General features: G+C 36.1%; 1 protein-coding gene across 1 annotated transcript; it reads left to right on the plus strand.

The window, feature by feature from the left end:
* The first annotated feature begins 383 nt into the window (after positions 1-383).
* Positions 384-3091, plus strand: LOC136202351 (profilin-1). Its single transcript, XM_065992915.1, has 3 exons — positions 384-642; positions 1678-1815; positions 2655-3091. Exons 1-3 carry the CDS (start codon positions 520-522, stop codon positions 2787-2789), a joined length of 396 nt encoding a protein of 131 aa, XP_065848987.1. The 5' UTR covers positions 384-519; the 3' UTR covers positions 2790-3091.
* Positions 3092-16768: the final 13677 nt, after the last annotated feature.

Genomic DNA, 16768 nt, shown 5'->3' on the forward strand with positions numbered 1-16768 from the left:
TAGCATTCCTATAAAAAATAAGAAATTGATTTCGGATTTAATGTTTTAATTGAAACCTTAGTATTAATGAACAAATAAAAGAAATTGATGAACGCGAGGTTAAATATTAACTTTTGTCTTAAAATTTTAAGATTTGAAAATGATAAACATGAAGTAAAAAGAAACATTTGCTAAATTAGGTAAGCATAACAAATTCTAAAATTTGGGTAAAAAACAAGAAAATTAAAACGTTACAAAAGTGAAAAAAAAAAGTAGAATATTTTGACAGCACAGAAGAAGGCAGAAAGATCCCATACTAGAAATTATTACAGAGAGAGAGAGGATATAGGGTGGTGTGGTGGACCGCGTCTCGTACTTTTTACGCTAATATAATTTCCATTTCCTGCTGTCTTCTCAGATAAGAAATAACAATTCCTCTTTCTCTCTTCTTCCTCTTCCTCTGATTCTCTCTCTTCAGCTAAGCAGCTTTCTCTCATTCAAAACCAGAGCTACTTCGTAGCGTTTCTGCAGAACACAAAGATGTCGTGGCAAACTTACGTTGATGACCATCTCATGTGCGAAATCGAGGGAAATCATCTCTCTGCCGCCGCTATCATCGGCGTAGATGGAAGCGTTTGGGCTCAGAGCGCCACCTTCCCTCAGGTCTTTCTCTACTTTGTGTCTTTTTTTCTTCTAAGTATTTGTAGGATTTGATTCATTACTTAATGGATTTTCTGCTTAAGATTTGATCTCACCGACTCTCGGTTCTTTTTCTACTATCTTTGATTTCTTAGTTTTTTTATTTTATTTTATTTTATTTTCCGTTTGTGTTTTTTTAGTGAATTAGCTTATGGAATTTGCTGGAAACTGATTGATCTTGGTCAACTCTTTCGTGATCTTTGGTTTCCTTTGATCTGATTATTTTATGGTTTTGGATCACTGTTAATACACGCATGCGGGAATGATTTAGGATCGAGCAGTCTCTGATGGTTTGTTTTCTGATCTGTGTTGTGAGATGGATATGTTCGATCTTCGGGTTAGGTTGATTTCCACTTACTTCAGTATAAAGTCTGGGTTACAGACTAAATCTGAATCTTAAAAATGAAAGAGAAACGAAATTGTTCTAAACAATACATATCATCATAAATAAATCTATTATATATTGCAAAAAGCTGGTGCAGAATTCCACCAAACAATATGGTCCGTTGTGACTCCAAGTTTCTTCCTATGATATAACCTTTCAATGTTCAAAGATAAACAAAAAGGTGAGGTTATATGGGTCGGAGATTGGTATAAGATCTACTATTGGGCTTTAACTATTAGCTCGAGCTTTTAGTTCAATCGGTTCCATGATATGGTATTAGGTCCTCTAGGACCAAACGGTCGGGGGTTCGAGTCCTGGCAACCTCAGATTTGTGGAATTAAAAACACATGACGGGAGATTGGTATAAGATCTACGATTGGGCCTTAACTATTAGCTCGAGCTTTTAGTTAAATCGGTTCTATGACAATATGGCTGCAAGTGCTTTTGATCTACTAGTTCTATCTGTAACAATAAGGAATCGACAATTGAAATCCTTAAATTTGCTTGTTATAGCTGTGGCAGATTGCTTATCACATATTTGCTTGTTATGGATTTTGGTCCTTTTTCCTTAATAAGTTAATGCTTATATTTCTTGATGTTGATTTTTCCTTCAGTTCAAGCTTGAAGAAATCACTGGCATCATGAATGATTTTAATGAACCTGGCTCACTTGCGCCTACTGGATTGTATCTTGGTGGCACAAAATACATGGTGATTCAAGGCGAGTCTGGAGCTGTCATCCGAGGGAAGAAGGTGGTTCACTCATGTTTTTATATTTGATTTTGCTTTGTTTGCATAGTTATTAAACGCTCATGGCGCACTAAGGCGCTAGGGGCCCTGGAGCCTTGGCGCATGGCACACAGCGATGGCGCGCGCCATAGCGAGACAAGGCGCACTTACAAAAACAAAAATTATAAAACTATAAAACTAACATAAAAATGCAATGAATACTAAATCATGACAATATTAAGCATAAATAAGTTTTAAAATGCAAAATAAACCCCATGTTAGAAAGCTAAAGTTGAATACTAAATCCTAAGTTCTACTCATCAAAACTCTCAGGATTAATCACTCATGTTGAATTTGAATTCCATTGGCTGTGTTTCTGTTTGAATTCGTTTTCTGTGTTTTGTTCTACTAAACTTCTTCCTCTTATAATAAGATTTTGTGGTTGTCTCTTCTAATTAATTCAAATGTATAATCTCTCTCTTCCTTTTTAATATTTTATTTTCTCATGGGGGTATCATGGCGCTAAGGCTTGCGCCTGGCGCGCCTTTAATAACTATGTTTCTTCGTACTGTTGATTTGCCTATATTTGAGTTTAAGGTTATTTGGAATACCTTGTTTAGTGCAAGGATGCAAAAAATCCTCCAATATGGTAATATTAACAATTTGCCATATGTTAAAAATCCCATATTCAGCCATCTCAACTGAGTATCTTTCCTGTCCTGTGGCCATGGGGGTATCATGGCGCTAAGGCTTGTGCCTGGTGCGCCATAGGCGGCGCCTTTAATAACTATGTTTGTTCGTACTGTTGATTTGCCTATATTTGAGTTTAAGGTTATGTGAATCTTTATTACTTTGAATTTCAGGGACCTGGTGGTGTTACAGTTAAGAAGACCAATCAGGCCTTAATCATTGGTATCTATGATGAGCCAATGACTCCAGGGCAGTGCAACATGATCGTTGAAAGGCTTGGTGATTATCTGATTGATCAGGGTCTTTAATCAGTATAAAAGCCCTGCTAGTTCTTGCAATTTTATTGGCTTCTTCATCTTCTTCTATACACAGCTTGCATTTGTATGCCAGATACTGGAATGGCTGAATTTAGTAAAATAATAGTATGAGATATTAAATGGTCATGGGAACACAGTGTGGAAAGAAAAAATGTGGTGCTTGTTTGAATGAATGGATATGATGGGTCTGTTATTGTACTAGTTTTGATTATGATATCTGATGGTTGTTGAGTTAATTATTTTGTCTTCGCAGTGGATTTCATCTAATGGATATGATAATTTCGATGGCCTTATCTGTTGAATTATGTTCAGTCTGTTAGATATATATATTGTATTTATGGTAATTATATATTTATGGTAATTATCCTATATTTATGCTAATTGATAATTTAGAATTAATTATAGGATAATTGCCTATAATACTCCTTTTTCAAAATAAAACTTGTGTTTTTGCACAAGATGATGAGTTTTTAGGAGGATTGGAGCCCAAATGCATAAATCAGGGATATGTACTTGTACCAAGACATTGTGGTTGAAGTTGCTACCTAGAAAATTAAAGTTGTTGTGCATCTGCTCGATTGCTTTTCTGCGAGATTATACATAGAGCATGCTATCTGCATGACATTTAAATTACAGAAAGTCGTACTTAACTAAATTAATCAATGCAACCAGTTGAGAATGACTCACTGTAAATGAACTCAAAGGGAACAAAAGTGGATGCAGAAGACAATTTCATTAGAGCTTATGGGGTAGCATGTCGAGTTACCTCAAAGTGCTAGCAAAGCAGCAGCTTTTAGGGTTGTAAAGGGCAAAGGGATTTCCTGTTCTTGTGGGGGGATCCATCCTGATGGGGACGGGGATTTTCCCCACGAGGTGGGCAGGCCCGGCTCTAGGGGCATACGACGGGAGCTTCCATCCGATTTTTTTTTTTTTAAATTTGATAAGTATTAAGATTGTTATGGTTAAAAATTATGTAGACTTGAATTTATAACAAAATATAGTGCTAGGCTGAATTGTAAAGACCTAGTGGAGTTGTTTGAGAGGGTTTTGGTTCTCATTTTCTTTTAATCCTGATTTTCTCACCGCAAAACGTTATGAACCACTGCAAACAATTTTTTAAAACTAATATATGTATTTTTTGTGAGTTTATATGGGTTGGGTTCGGTATTTGAGTTTTATGACGTAATTTAATAAAAAAATTGATTTTTTGTAATATAATATATTGAGTTAATTACATAACATGTACCGATAAATTTTTTTTTATTCTGGGTATTTTTACAAATTCAAAATGAAAATTATAATATAGTAGGACAATAATTTGTAAAAAGACCCAAATGTTTATGGACCAGCTCTGAGCATAGTCTAGGAGTGCGACCACCTAGGGCCTAAGCCAAAAGGGGGCCAAATTATAATTTTTTAAATGTAGTTATAATACTCATTCATTCCTAAAAAATAACCAAATAATATAATATTTTAGGTCTAAAATATACCTAAATTTTTATATTAAATTTCTAAGTACAATATAACTTTTTCTTTTAAGCTTTTTTTTTATCTCTTTTTTCCCCTAGACCCACAAAAATATCAGGACCGCCCCTGCCTAGGGCCTTTAAAATACTGGAGCCAGCCCTGGAGGTAGGGATGGAGAATTTTTTTTATCTTGGAAATACAAGTAGAGATGGAGATGGGGGAATACCCTCCCGGTTATGTGGGCGATTCAATTCCCGAAATTACTAATAAATTAAAATATTCAATTATTATTGTTATTTTTAATTTTTAATTAATTTGATATTTTACTTATATAATTTTTTTTTGAAGAACATATAAATTTAATTTTGAATTAGTATCTAAAATAAAATAAAATAAAAAGACAGGAATGTCTATCTGTGTGGGGCGGGAATGAGAAAGGTTTTTCTGAATTTATATACAGGTATGGAAAATTCATGAAATAGGTGGGAACAGTGATGGAGGAACCACTTTCCATCCTCATCCTGCGTCGTTTACAACCCTAGCATCTTTGGCTCCACCAACTCGGCAAGCTAGGTAGGTTTAAGATCGTGTTTAATCCGAAGTAACTAACTTGTAGTTTTAATTTATAAAAGGTTTATAAAATACGTTTAAAATATGAGAAATTATATTAACGTTGTTTTCTTGCTTCGGGTCTTGAACCTTCTTTGCTTACCAAAAAAAATTATATTAACGTTGGCGAGGTTTAAAAAGACAAAGGCGATAAAGTTAGAATCTTTTTTTCATTTTTAAGTTTTTTGGCGTTTTACTTTTTTTTCTCATTTTTATTTGGTTACTGCTATTGGTTTTGTATTGCAAATTGTAATGTAAATTGTTTGGCCTTTCATTTGAGTGTTCAAATTCATTTAGGTATCACATGCTGCAACTAAATTGTTGTGTTATGCATAAAAAAAAGACTTTGCCAAGCACAAAGTTTTATTATTTCAAGAACAAAAATGACAAATGGAAAAATGTTTTAGAGTCATTGGTGTTAGAATTATTCAGATAATTGGTCGAATAATTAATCCGTCTGAAATGGAATCGGGCCAACACCATCTAAAAGATGGAGGACTAGAATTAGTGTTCTACAACCTAACGGAAGGTTATAAATAGATAGTTATCTAACCCTAATGATACGAGAGAATTAAGATTCACCTTTATGCCTTATGCGCCTCCCTCTCTCTATCTCTACCCTTATGTCTCCTGCTCCACGGCTCCCTCTCTGTCTCTGACGTCAGTTTTAGTTCGTGGATTCACCGTTTTCACCTCATGTTTAATATCTACGTGGGTGATTCGCGACTGGTGATATGAGATCGTGGTTGATCCGATTCTTTAGTTGCTATTCTTCTCAACGGGTTCTTTTCTACAAGAGGTAAGACTTAAACTCGCATTTGTATTCAGATTATTTGTTAGGATAATTGCTTCATTGGTATTAGAGCCACAGATCTCGTGTTCCGTCCGTTTTGATCCACAAACATGAAGAAAAACATAGTTTTTGTACGCTAGGATTAATATTTTGTATTAGATATGTGTTAAATGGGCACGTATACGTGTTTTTCAGTCTGTTGTTGGTGAAAAATGGCACCGTGTAGATTTGCAATTAGGGGGTTTTGTTTCGGAATAGAGTGAATTCTAGTCTTAGCCGAGAGAGTCTGTGTGTGTCTCAAATCATATATTTTGTTTGTCGTATGGACAAATGGACTTCGCCATCATGACTAGAGACCCCAAAACCCCTAGAACATACCAAGTTTGGAGGCAACCAACGGTGGTAAGGCAGCACATAGGCCCGACGTGCCACCTACGGGCGCCACACGCCTACGGCAAGATGCATGCGAGCCAACCATGAAGCGACACGTGACTGCATGCAGCCATCCACAGAGCGACACGTGGTGTGCAAGTGCGGCGCGTGCAGGAGCGTTTGACAGTTTTTGAAATCTGTTTTCGATCCTATTTTTTCTAACATGTGTTTTGAAATTTTTCTGATTTTGTCGTATATATTTGGACAATCATAATATTTAATTTTGATTTATTTTGTATCCTAAAATCATTTAAAAATCAAAGGAAATTTTTATTTTAAAAAATTATAGGAATTTTTATGAAAACTCTATTAAATGAGAACTAATTTTTTTTGGAGCATTTTGGTCCAATGGAAATGCTTTTTTATTAATAAAGATGTTTTTTTTTCTTTTAATTACTTTTTTTATAGTAGTGGCTTCCACCGAACACACTCATGTGGTTCCTTGAACTCCTACTCAATTCGCTAAGCTCAAAGATTGCGAAAGGAGATAAGGAAATACAAGATGACACACTACGCTTGGTTGGACGATGCTGATGCAATTGTGCATCATGTGGTCAAGATGCAAAATCTGATGCAAAGGTGCATTTTTGCTAGTGCTCTAGCCAAGCTCAGAAACCGTTCTTCTCGTCAACATGTTTAAGAGATCGTTCACTGCTCCAAAACCTAGCCATTGGATTAAAGTCGTGATGTATTACGAAAATTCATAATTGTCCTGATGAATTGGTTGGACATTATGTCTATCACAACCGCTACCGGTTGTTCTGGTATGGATTTGAGATCGGATAAACTCCTTTATGCACCTTAGTACAAGAGAGAGTTTAAAAAGGTTCCAAATGATTTTCTTTTTGATGTTGTTCGGACAGTTTCGATCAAAATTCGTTATAATTACAATTTGGACGATGAGTGGTTTTTTGTTTTCATTTATGGAAATTTTTCAAGGAAAATTTTTTAAGTTATTTTTGTACTTATTTCTTTTAAAAACTATTACGTTAGTTTTTTTTACCAATTATGGTTGGATTTTTTTAGGTTATATTTGTTGGGGTTTAGTGTTGGGCGAATTCCGCAAGTGCACGGTTTCGCTTGTAGTAATAAAAGATATCGATCCCACAGGGAACGTCTGATAATTTGATTAAAAATTACTGTTTTGATTAAGTATGGAAAATTCATGAAATAGGTGGGAACATGGATGGAGGAACCACTTTCCATCCTCATCCTGCGTCGTTTACAACCCTAGCATCTTTGGCTCCACCAACTCGGCAAGCTAGGTAGGTTTAAGATTGTGTTTAATCTGAAGTAACTAACTTATAGTTTTAATTTATAAAAGGTTTATAAAATACGTTTAAAATATGAGAAATTATATTAACGTTGTTTTCTTGCTTCGGGTATTGAACCTTCTTTGCTTACCAAAAAAAATTATATTAACGTTGGCGAGGTTTAAAAAGACAAAGGCAATAAAGTTAGAATCTTTTTTTCATTTTTAAGTTTTTTGGCGTTTTATTTTTTTCTCATTTTTATTTGGTTACTGCTATTGGTTTTGTATTGTAAATTGTAATGTAAATTGTTTGACCTTTCATTTGAGTGTTCACATTCATTTAGGTATTACATACTGCAACTAAATTGTTGTGTTATGCATAAAAAAAGACTTTGCCAAGCACAAAGTTTTATTATTTCAAGAACAAAAATGACAAATGGGAAAATGTTTTAGAGTCATTGGTGTTAGAATTATTCAGATAATTGGTCGAATAATTAATCCGTCTGAAATGGAATCGGGCCAACACCATCTAAAAGATGGATGATTAGAATTAGTGTTCTACAACCTAACTGAAGGTTATAAATAGATAGTTATCTAACCCTAATGATACGAGAGAATTAAGATTCACCTTTATGCCTTATGCGCCTCCCTCTCTCTGTCTCTACCCTTATGTCTCCTGCTCCACGGCTCCCTCTCTGTCTCTGACGTCAGTTTTAGTTCGTGGATTCACCGTTTTCACCTCATGCTTAATATCTACGTGGGTGATTCACGACTGGTGATATGAGATCGTGCTTGATCCGATTATTCAGTTTCTATTCTTCTCAACGGATTATTTTCTACAAGAGGTAAGACTTAAACTCGCATTTGTATTCAGATTATTTGTTAGGATAATCGCTTCATTGGTATTAGAGCCACAGATCTCGTGGTCCGTCCGTTTTGATCCACAAATATGAAGAAAAACATAGTTTTTGTATGCTAGGATTAATATTTTGTATTAGATATGTGTTAAATGGGCACGTATACGTGTTTTTCAGACTGCTGTTGGTGAAAAATGGCATCGTGTAGATTTGCAATTAGGGGGTTTTGTTTCGAAATAGAGTGAATTCTAGTCTTAGCCGAGAGAGTCTGTGTGTGTCTCAAATCATATATTTTGTTTGTCGTATGGACAAATGGACTTCGCCATCATGACTAGAGACCCCAAAACCCCTAGAACATACCAAGTTTGGAGGCAACCAACGGTGGTAAGGCAGCACATGGGCCCGACGTGCCACCTACGGGCGCCACAAGCCTGCGGCAAGATGCATGCGAGCCAACCATGAAGCGACACGTGACCGCATGCGGCCATCCATAGAGCGACACGTGGTGTGTAAGTGCGGCGCTTGCAGGAGCCTTTGGCAGTCTTTCAAATCTGTTTTCGATCCTATTTTTTCTAGCATGTGTTTTGAAATTTTTCTGATTTTGTCGTATATATTTGGACAATCATAATATTTAATTTTGATTTATTTTGTATCCTAAAATCATTTAAAAATCAAAGGAAATTTTTATTTTAAAAAATTATAGGAATTTTTATGAAAACTCTATTAATGAGAACTAATTTTTTGGGAGCATTTTGGTCCAATGGAAATGCTTTTTTATTAATAAAGATGTTTTTGTATATGAACAATAACTTTTTTCTTTTAATTATTTTTTTATAGTAATGGCTTCCACCGAACACACTCATGTGGTTCCTCGAACTCCTACTCAATTCGCTAAGCTCAAAGATTGCGAAAGGAGATAAGGAAATGCAAGATGACACACTACGCTTGGTTGGACGATGCTGATGCAATTGTGCATCATGTGGTCAAGATGCAAAATCTGATGCAAAGGTGCATTTTTGCTAGTGTTCTAGCCAAGCTCAGAAACCGTTCTTCTCGTCAACATGTTTAAGATATCGTTCACTGCTCCAAAACCTAGCCGTTGGATTAAAGTCGTAATGTATTACGAAAATTCATAATTGTCCTGATGAATTGGTTGGACATTATGTCTATCACAACCGCTACCGGTTGTTCTGGTATGGATTTGAGATCAGATAAACTCCTTTATGCACCTTAGTACAAGAGAGAGTTTAAAAAGTTTCCAAATGATTTTCTTTTTGATGTTGTTCGGACAGTTTCGATCAAAATCCGTTATAATTACAATTTGGACGATGAGTGGTTTTTTGTTTTCATTTATGGAAATTTTTCAAGGAAATTTTTTTAAGTTATTTTTGTACTTATTTATTTTAAAAACTATTACGTTAGTTTTTTTTACCAATTATGGTTGGATTTTTTTAGGTTATATTTGTTGGGGTTTAGTGTTGGACGAATTCCGCAAGTGCACGGTTTCGCTTGTAGTAATAAAAGATATCGATCCCACATGGAACGTCTGATAATTTGATTAAAAATTACTGTTTTGATTAAGTATGAAAAATTCATGAAATAGGTGGGAACATGGATGGAGGAACCACTTTCCATCCTCATCCTGCGTCGTTTACAACCCTAGCATCTTTGGCTCCACCAACTCGGCAAGCTAGGTAGGTTTAAGATCGTGTTTAATCCGAAGTAACTAACTTGTAGTTTTAATTTATAAAAGGTTTATAAAATACGTTTAAAATATGAGAAATTATATTAACGTTGTTTTCTTGCTTCGGGTATTGAACCTTCTTTGCTTACCAAAAAAAATTATATTAACGTTGGCGAGGTTTAAAAAGACAAAGGCAATAAAGTTAGAATCTTTTTTTCATTTTTAAGTTTTTTGGCGTTTTATTTTTTTCTCATTTTTATTTGGTTACTGCTATTGGTTTTGTATTGTAAATTGTAATGTAAATTGTTTGACCTTTAATTTGAGTGTTCACATTCATTTAGGTATCACATACTGCAACTAAATTGTTGTGTTATGCATAAAAAAAAGACTTTGCCAAGCACAAAGTTTTATTATTTCAAGAACAAAAATGACAAATGGGAAAATGTTTTAGAGTCATTGGTGTTAGAATTATTCAGATAATTGGTAGAATAATTAATCCGTCTGAAATGGAATCGGGCCAACGCCATCTAAAAGATGGAGGATTAGAATTAGTGTTCTACAACCTAACTGAAGGTTATAAATAGATAGTTATCTAACCCTAATGATACGAGAGAATTAAGATTCACCTTTATGCCTTATGCGCCTCCCTCTCTCTGTCTCTACCCTTATGTCTCCTGCTCCACGGCTCCCTCTCTGTCTCTGACGTCAGTTTTAGTTCATGGATTCACCGTTTTCACCTCATGCTTAATATCTACGTGGGTGATTCACGACTGGTGATATGAGATCGTGGTTGATCCGATTCTTCAGTTGCTATTCTTCTCAACGGATTCTTTTCTACAAGAGGTAAGACTTAAACTCGCATTTGTATTCAGATTATTTGTTAGGATAATCGCTTCATTGGTATTAGAGCCACAGATCTCGTGTTCCGTCCGTTTTGATCCACAAATATGAAAAAAAATATAGTTTTTGTACGCTAGGATTAATATTTTGTATTAGATATGTGTTAAACGGGCACGTATACGTGTTTTTCAGTCTGTTGTGTTGAAACAAATTTCCACATGATTTTGATTTGACAAAATTATTTAAGTTAATCCAAGATTAAGGGACAATTAAATTTAAGTGCTTTGATTTAATTGTACTAATATGTTTGGTCAATGTTGAGTATAAATATAAATACAAATAGAAATAAAAAGTGAGACAGGACGAAGTCAGCATAAGATCACAGCATAAGCTGAATAGAGTGGAACTCAGCGTGAAAGAAGATAAGCTATGTTCAGAACAGAAGCTTAAAGATCAAACTAATCAACGAAGCTGAGTGGAACGAAACTCAGTATCAAAAGTCTTCTTAACAACTGTCTTGCAGAACGAAGCTGACCATAGAAGCTGAGTAAAAGAGAACTTGGTGTATGAATTGACAACAATCAAAAGCAAACGAATATCGAAGTCAAGCTGAGTGATTTTCAGGACAGAATGAATGATCCGTTTACTAAAAGACAAGATCCGACAACTGTCTGCACCAATCCAGAATCTTGGAATTACGAAAAAGCCAATTTTGAGATGCATGGGTCAACTGTTCCTTAGCTAAAAGACAAACAGCCAAAAGAAGACGAAACTTGCAAGAAGAAGACAAGCCTGACGACTGTGGAAATTCAAACGACAGGATTGGCCTGCCAAACTGAAGCTGACCAGAACGTGTCTAAAAAAGGAGCCGTTTGGATCAACGGACAAATCCAAGATTCAAATCATTTCTGCTTCAGACTTCAAGTATAAAAAGACATGATCATTCTTGGATCATTAGTGGAATACAACAAGAGAAAAATAGCATACATACAAAGCACACAAAAACAAAAAGAGATCTTACACCAAACTTCTATTCTTGTGTAAAAGCTAGATTGATTTTCTGTAATCATCTAAAGTGTTTTTCATCTGAAAAGAACAAATTGTATCAATTGTAAAATTGAGAGTGTTGTGCTGAGTACTCGGTGTTGAGTGCTTAGTGATAGAGAAATCTAGGTGTTTGGGTATAGCACTTAGTAGGAGTTGAGTAGACGAATAGAGGAAGGTACTCTTGCATATTCAACTGCCTTGGAAACGGTTTGTGCTCTACCTTTAAAGAGCTCAGTATTGGATTTAAAAAGCCTGGAGGGATTCTGGGGACTGGACGTAAGCGGAGAGGCCGAACCAGGATAAGTCGTGCTGAGTAATCTCTAACTCTCTCAATATATATATATCTGTTTGTGTTGCTTGTTACATTTACTCAGCATATAAATTGTTTCAATTAACACTGAGTAAATAAGAGTGCTGAGTTGGAAGCTGACCATAAAAGTGTCAATTCCCAACTCATATGTAAAACAGTTCTAGTCAACATCTGACTAAAGCTATTTTACTCTATAATCGGTCGTGCTGACCAAAGCTGAGTTAACAAACTCAAGAAAATATATTAAGTCAACTTAATTAAATTTGAAAAAGTTATATTAGTTCCTAACCCCCCCACCCCCTTGGAACTAATCACACGGGACCAACAAGTGGTATCAGAGCCTAATAGCTCACTACTCAAAGATTTAACAATCTTGAGCTGATCTCGATAAATGGCTGAGAATAGCACTCGTTTCCTTCCCGGGAACCAAACAACACAGATACTCCCAGAGGGATTATCAATTAGTCGGCCTCCCCTATTCTTTGGATCTAATTATACATTCTGGAAGAATAGGATGAAGAACTTTATTCAAGCCACAAACATGAGTGCATGGCTTGCAATAGTTCAAGGCCCATATGTGCCTTATAAAACTGTTAACAATGAGAAAGTTGTTAAGAGTGAAACTGAGTGGTCAGAAGATGACCTTAGAAAATTACAAAACAATGCTTCGGCTATCAATATGCTTCACTGTGCTCTAGATGCTACAGAATACAATAAAATTTCAGGATGCGAGTCAGCACAGGAGATTTGGAAGAAGCTTGAAGTAACCTACGAGGGTACAAGTAAGGTCAAGGAATCAAAGATGAACCAACATATGAGATTATACGAGCTGTTCGAGATGAACGACAATGAGGACATCTCTGAAATGAACGCTAGATTCACCAACATCATAAATGAGCTAAAGAGGCTCGACAAGAACTTCACTGAAGAAGAGCAGGTGAAGAAAATCCTGAGAAGCTTACCAAAGAGTTGGCAAGCTAAGAAAACTTCTGTGGAGGAAGCTCAAGACTTGACCACATATAAATATGACGAGCTGATCGGATCTCTGCTGACTCATGAGATCTCTATAAAAAAATTTGAAGCAAAAGAAAAGTCAGAAGACAAGAAACAAAAATCACTTGTCATGAAAGCTGACTCAACTGAAGCTGACTCGTCAGATGATGAGAAAATGGCCATGTTCACAAGGAATATGAAGAAGCTGTTCAGAAAGAATGAAAAGAACAGTAAGAGGCCATTCAGAAAAGGTGATAGGTACAAAGCTGAGTCCAGCGACAAATACAAAAAGGACAGCTCCAAGCCTGTCACATGCTTTGAGTGCCATCAAACTGGGCACATTAAGTCAAGCTGCCCTAATCTAAAGAGAGACAAGAAGGGAAGCAAGAAGGCAATGGTGGCCATATGGAGTGACAGCGACGACTCAACATCGTCAGAAGCTGAAGCTACTGAGTCGGCAAACATATGCTTCATGGCCGATGACGCTGCTGACCACACTCAATCTGAGCATGCTGACCTCTCTGAAGAATCTGAACAAGAGGAATACTCAAATGAGGTAACATCCTTACATTTTCTTATAAAAGAAATGATTAACGCCCTGAGTGATTTATATACACTGACTAAAAAGTGTAACAAAAAAAATAAAGGCACTCAGCAGGCGGTGTGACGAGATTGAAGAGGTCAAACTTAGTGACCTCTGATATCTTCTCCAAGACAACTCAATTTTGCATAGCAACATGGAAATTATGCACAAATTTGTCTCGGAGGTCCAATCAGATTCAAAGAAACTGAGAAAGGATGTCACAAACCTTCAGAACCAAATAAAAGGTTTAAACAAGTCCCATGCTGAGTACTCAGGTACAGGTCAGCACAGACTGGTCACTCAGTGTGACTGTTGTGGAAAAAATGGGACACACAATAGAAGTGTGTTGGTATAACAAGCAGATTGTCCAATGTGACTTCTGCGGAAAGAAAGGACATACCACTAAGGTATGTTGGCATGCTCAGCACAATGGTGTTGACAAAAAACAAAGTCACCCTAAAAGGGTAACTCATTGTGACTTCTGTGGGAAACAAGGCCACACTATAAAAGTATACCGTCACAAATTAAAACATGACTTTGCACCTGTTTATGCTAACAAACGAGGACCCAAAAAGAATTGGGTACCTAAAGATGAATGATTCAAAATGCAGGTGAGCCTGAGGTGCGTGGAGAAGTCAAAACTGTGGTATATTGACATCGCATGCTCGAGGCATATGACTGGTGATGAAACTCAGTTCATCACACTTAAGCTTAAACGAGGTGGAAACGTAAGCTTTGGAGACAATAAAAAGGGAAAGATAGTAGGATCAGGCACTATCGGAGGTAACCCTACCATTGAGTCAGTCTCCTTAGTTAAGGGTCTCAAGTATAACCTATTGAGCGTAGCTCAGCTTTGCGATAGCGGTAGACAGGTTATATTTGATGCTACTTAGTGTCGGATACTCGAGGGAAAAACAAATAATTTGATCTTAACTGCCCCTCGTGTTGACAATGTATATATGTTGAGTTTAGAAAATCAGTTTTCCAAAAATATATGCTTAGTATCTAAAGAGGATAACTCCTGGCTATGGCATAGGAGACTTGGTCATGTAAGCATGGACCTCCTTGCCAAATTAGCTAGAAAGCAATTAGTTGAGGGATTGCCCAAATTGAAATTTGAAAAAGATCAATTATGTAATGCTTGTCAGCAAGGTAAACAAACGAAAAAATCTTTTCAAAGTAAAAACATTGTCTCAACCAAAAGACCATTGGAATTACTACATTTGGACCTTTTCGGACCTGTCCAGCCACTCAGCTTGGGCGGTAAGAAATTCTACTTAGTCATTGTAGATGATTTCTCTCGGTATACTTAGATCATCTTGCTGAGTAGCAAGGATGAAACTTTTGAGACGTTCACAACATTTATTAAGAAGCTTGAAAATGACAAAGACCTAAAAGTAGCTCATATTAGAAGTGATAATGGCGGAGAATTGAAAAACCAACAGTTTGATGAATTCTGCGAAGTAAGTGGCATTGACCATAACTTTTCTGCTCCTAGGACACCTCAACAAAATGGGGTTGTTGAAAGGAAGAACAGAACCATAGTTGAAATTTCTAGGACAATGCTGAGTGAAAATAGGCTTCCAAAGTATTTCTGTGGTGAAGCTGTCCACACAGCATGCTACATACTCAATAGGGCTTTAGTTAGACCTATTTTTAAGAAAACCCCATACGAACTTTGGAAAGGACGGAAGCCCAACATTAGCTACTTTCGTGCCTTTGGGTGTAAATGTTTTATACTCAATACAAAAGATAACCTTGCAAAATTTGATGCTAAAGCTGACGAAGCGATCTTTTTAGGGTACTCAACTAACAGTAAAGCATATAGAGTGTATAATAAACGAACTCAAGTTGTTAAAGAGTCTGTCCATATAGAGTTCGATGAAACTGACCCTGCAGGAAAGACAACTCAGTCCGCCGAAGATGAATAGAGCTCAGCTTCCGCTGACCAAACAGGAGCTACTGAGTCATCAGTACAAGGGCTAACTAAAGGTAAACACGAACCCGAAATTACCTTTGCTGACCAATCTACTCCTGAAGATATTGTAGAAACACCTATTCCAGACAACTCAACATTACCTAAAGAAATAAAAATTCCAAGAGGACATTCGGAGAAGTCCATTCTTGATGCCGCTGACAACAACCTGATGACAAGAGTGTTGGAAATTAGGCTAAGGTATAGTAGCAGAAATATAAAATTTTAATCTATTTCCATTTAACCACAAGATCTGTTAACCGTTATTTCATATAAAGAAGGATAAGAAGAAATACCTTTTAGAAGGTCTATCTACCGTTGCAAACGAAGTGCCCACAACTTCAAAAGAGATAGAAACTGTCTACCAATCTGCCCCTATCCGAAACAGACCTTCCGGTCCTCCGAACGACAATCCCTTTGGTGGAAACGTGGAAGAATATATCTAGAAACTCCTGTCCAAAAATCGCGACGATCCGACGGTTCAATCTCCGGGAATCCACGAAATCGTGAACTGACCTGATGTATGAGTAGTAAAACGAATTTCTCCCTTTTGTTTGTTTTTCTTCTTCGAGTTCCCAAACACGAAATAAAACACGGGAAGATTAATTTGGAATCAACCGTTGAATAGCAACCAAAGTAGATTGCCTCTAATTAATCAACACAAGATCAAGGATAAAAGAAATAGATGAAATCAATTGATCGGAAGGAAGCCGTAGAGAAATCTCGTCCTCGAACTAGGGGTGTCGAGTTTTTCTCTCTCTCTCTCACTATAGGGATTTCGAAATTCTCAGTTAGGGGAATAGCTTATAGATTTAGAAAATCTCAATGGGGAGGGGTATTTATAATCTCTTGTATCTAATCTCTAGTTGGATAGAATTAGGTTACTGAATAGGAATTCCATTCGGAATAGAATTCCTAATTATTATCTCACTATATATCTAATATATTAAGGATAATAATAATAACCTTATTGGATAATAATAGGAGTATAGTAATCTAATTAAAACTTCTAACTTATTTATCTCTTAATTAATTTAATTCATAATCCTAATCTAATTAGGATTTAACAAAATCAATTTAATTATTCATGTATTTAGCTACATGAATTTCGACCCCCTTGGTCCATGG

This window comes from Euphorbia lathyris, chromosome 8, assembly GCF_963576675.1.
Source record: "Euphorbia lathyris chromosome 8, ddEupLath1.1, whole genome shotgun sequence".
Classification (NCBI taxonomy): domain Eukaryota; kingdom Viridiplantae; phylum Streptophyta; class Magnoliopsida; order Malpighiales; family Euphorbiaceae; genus Euphorbia; species Euphorbia lathyris.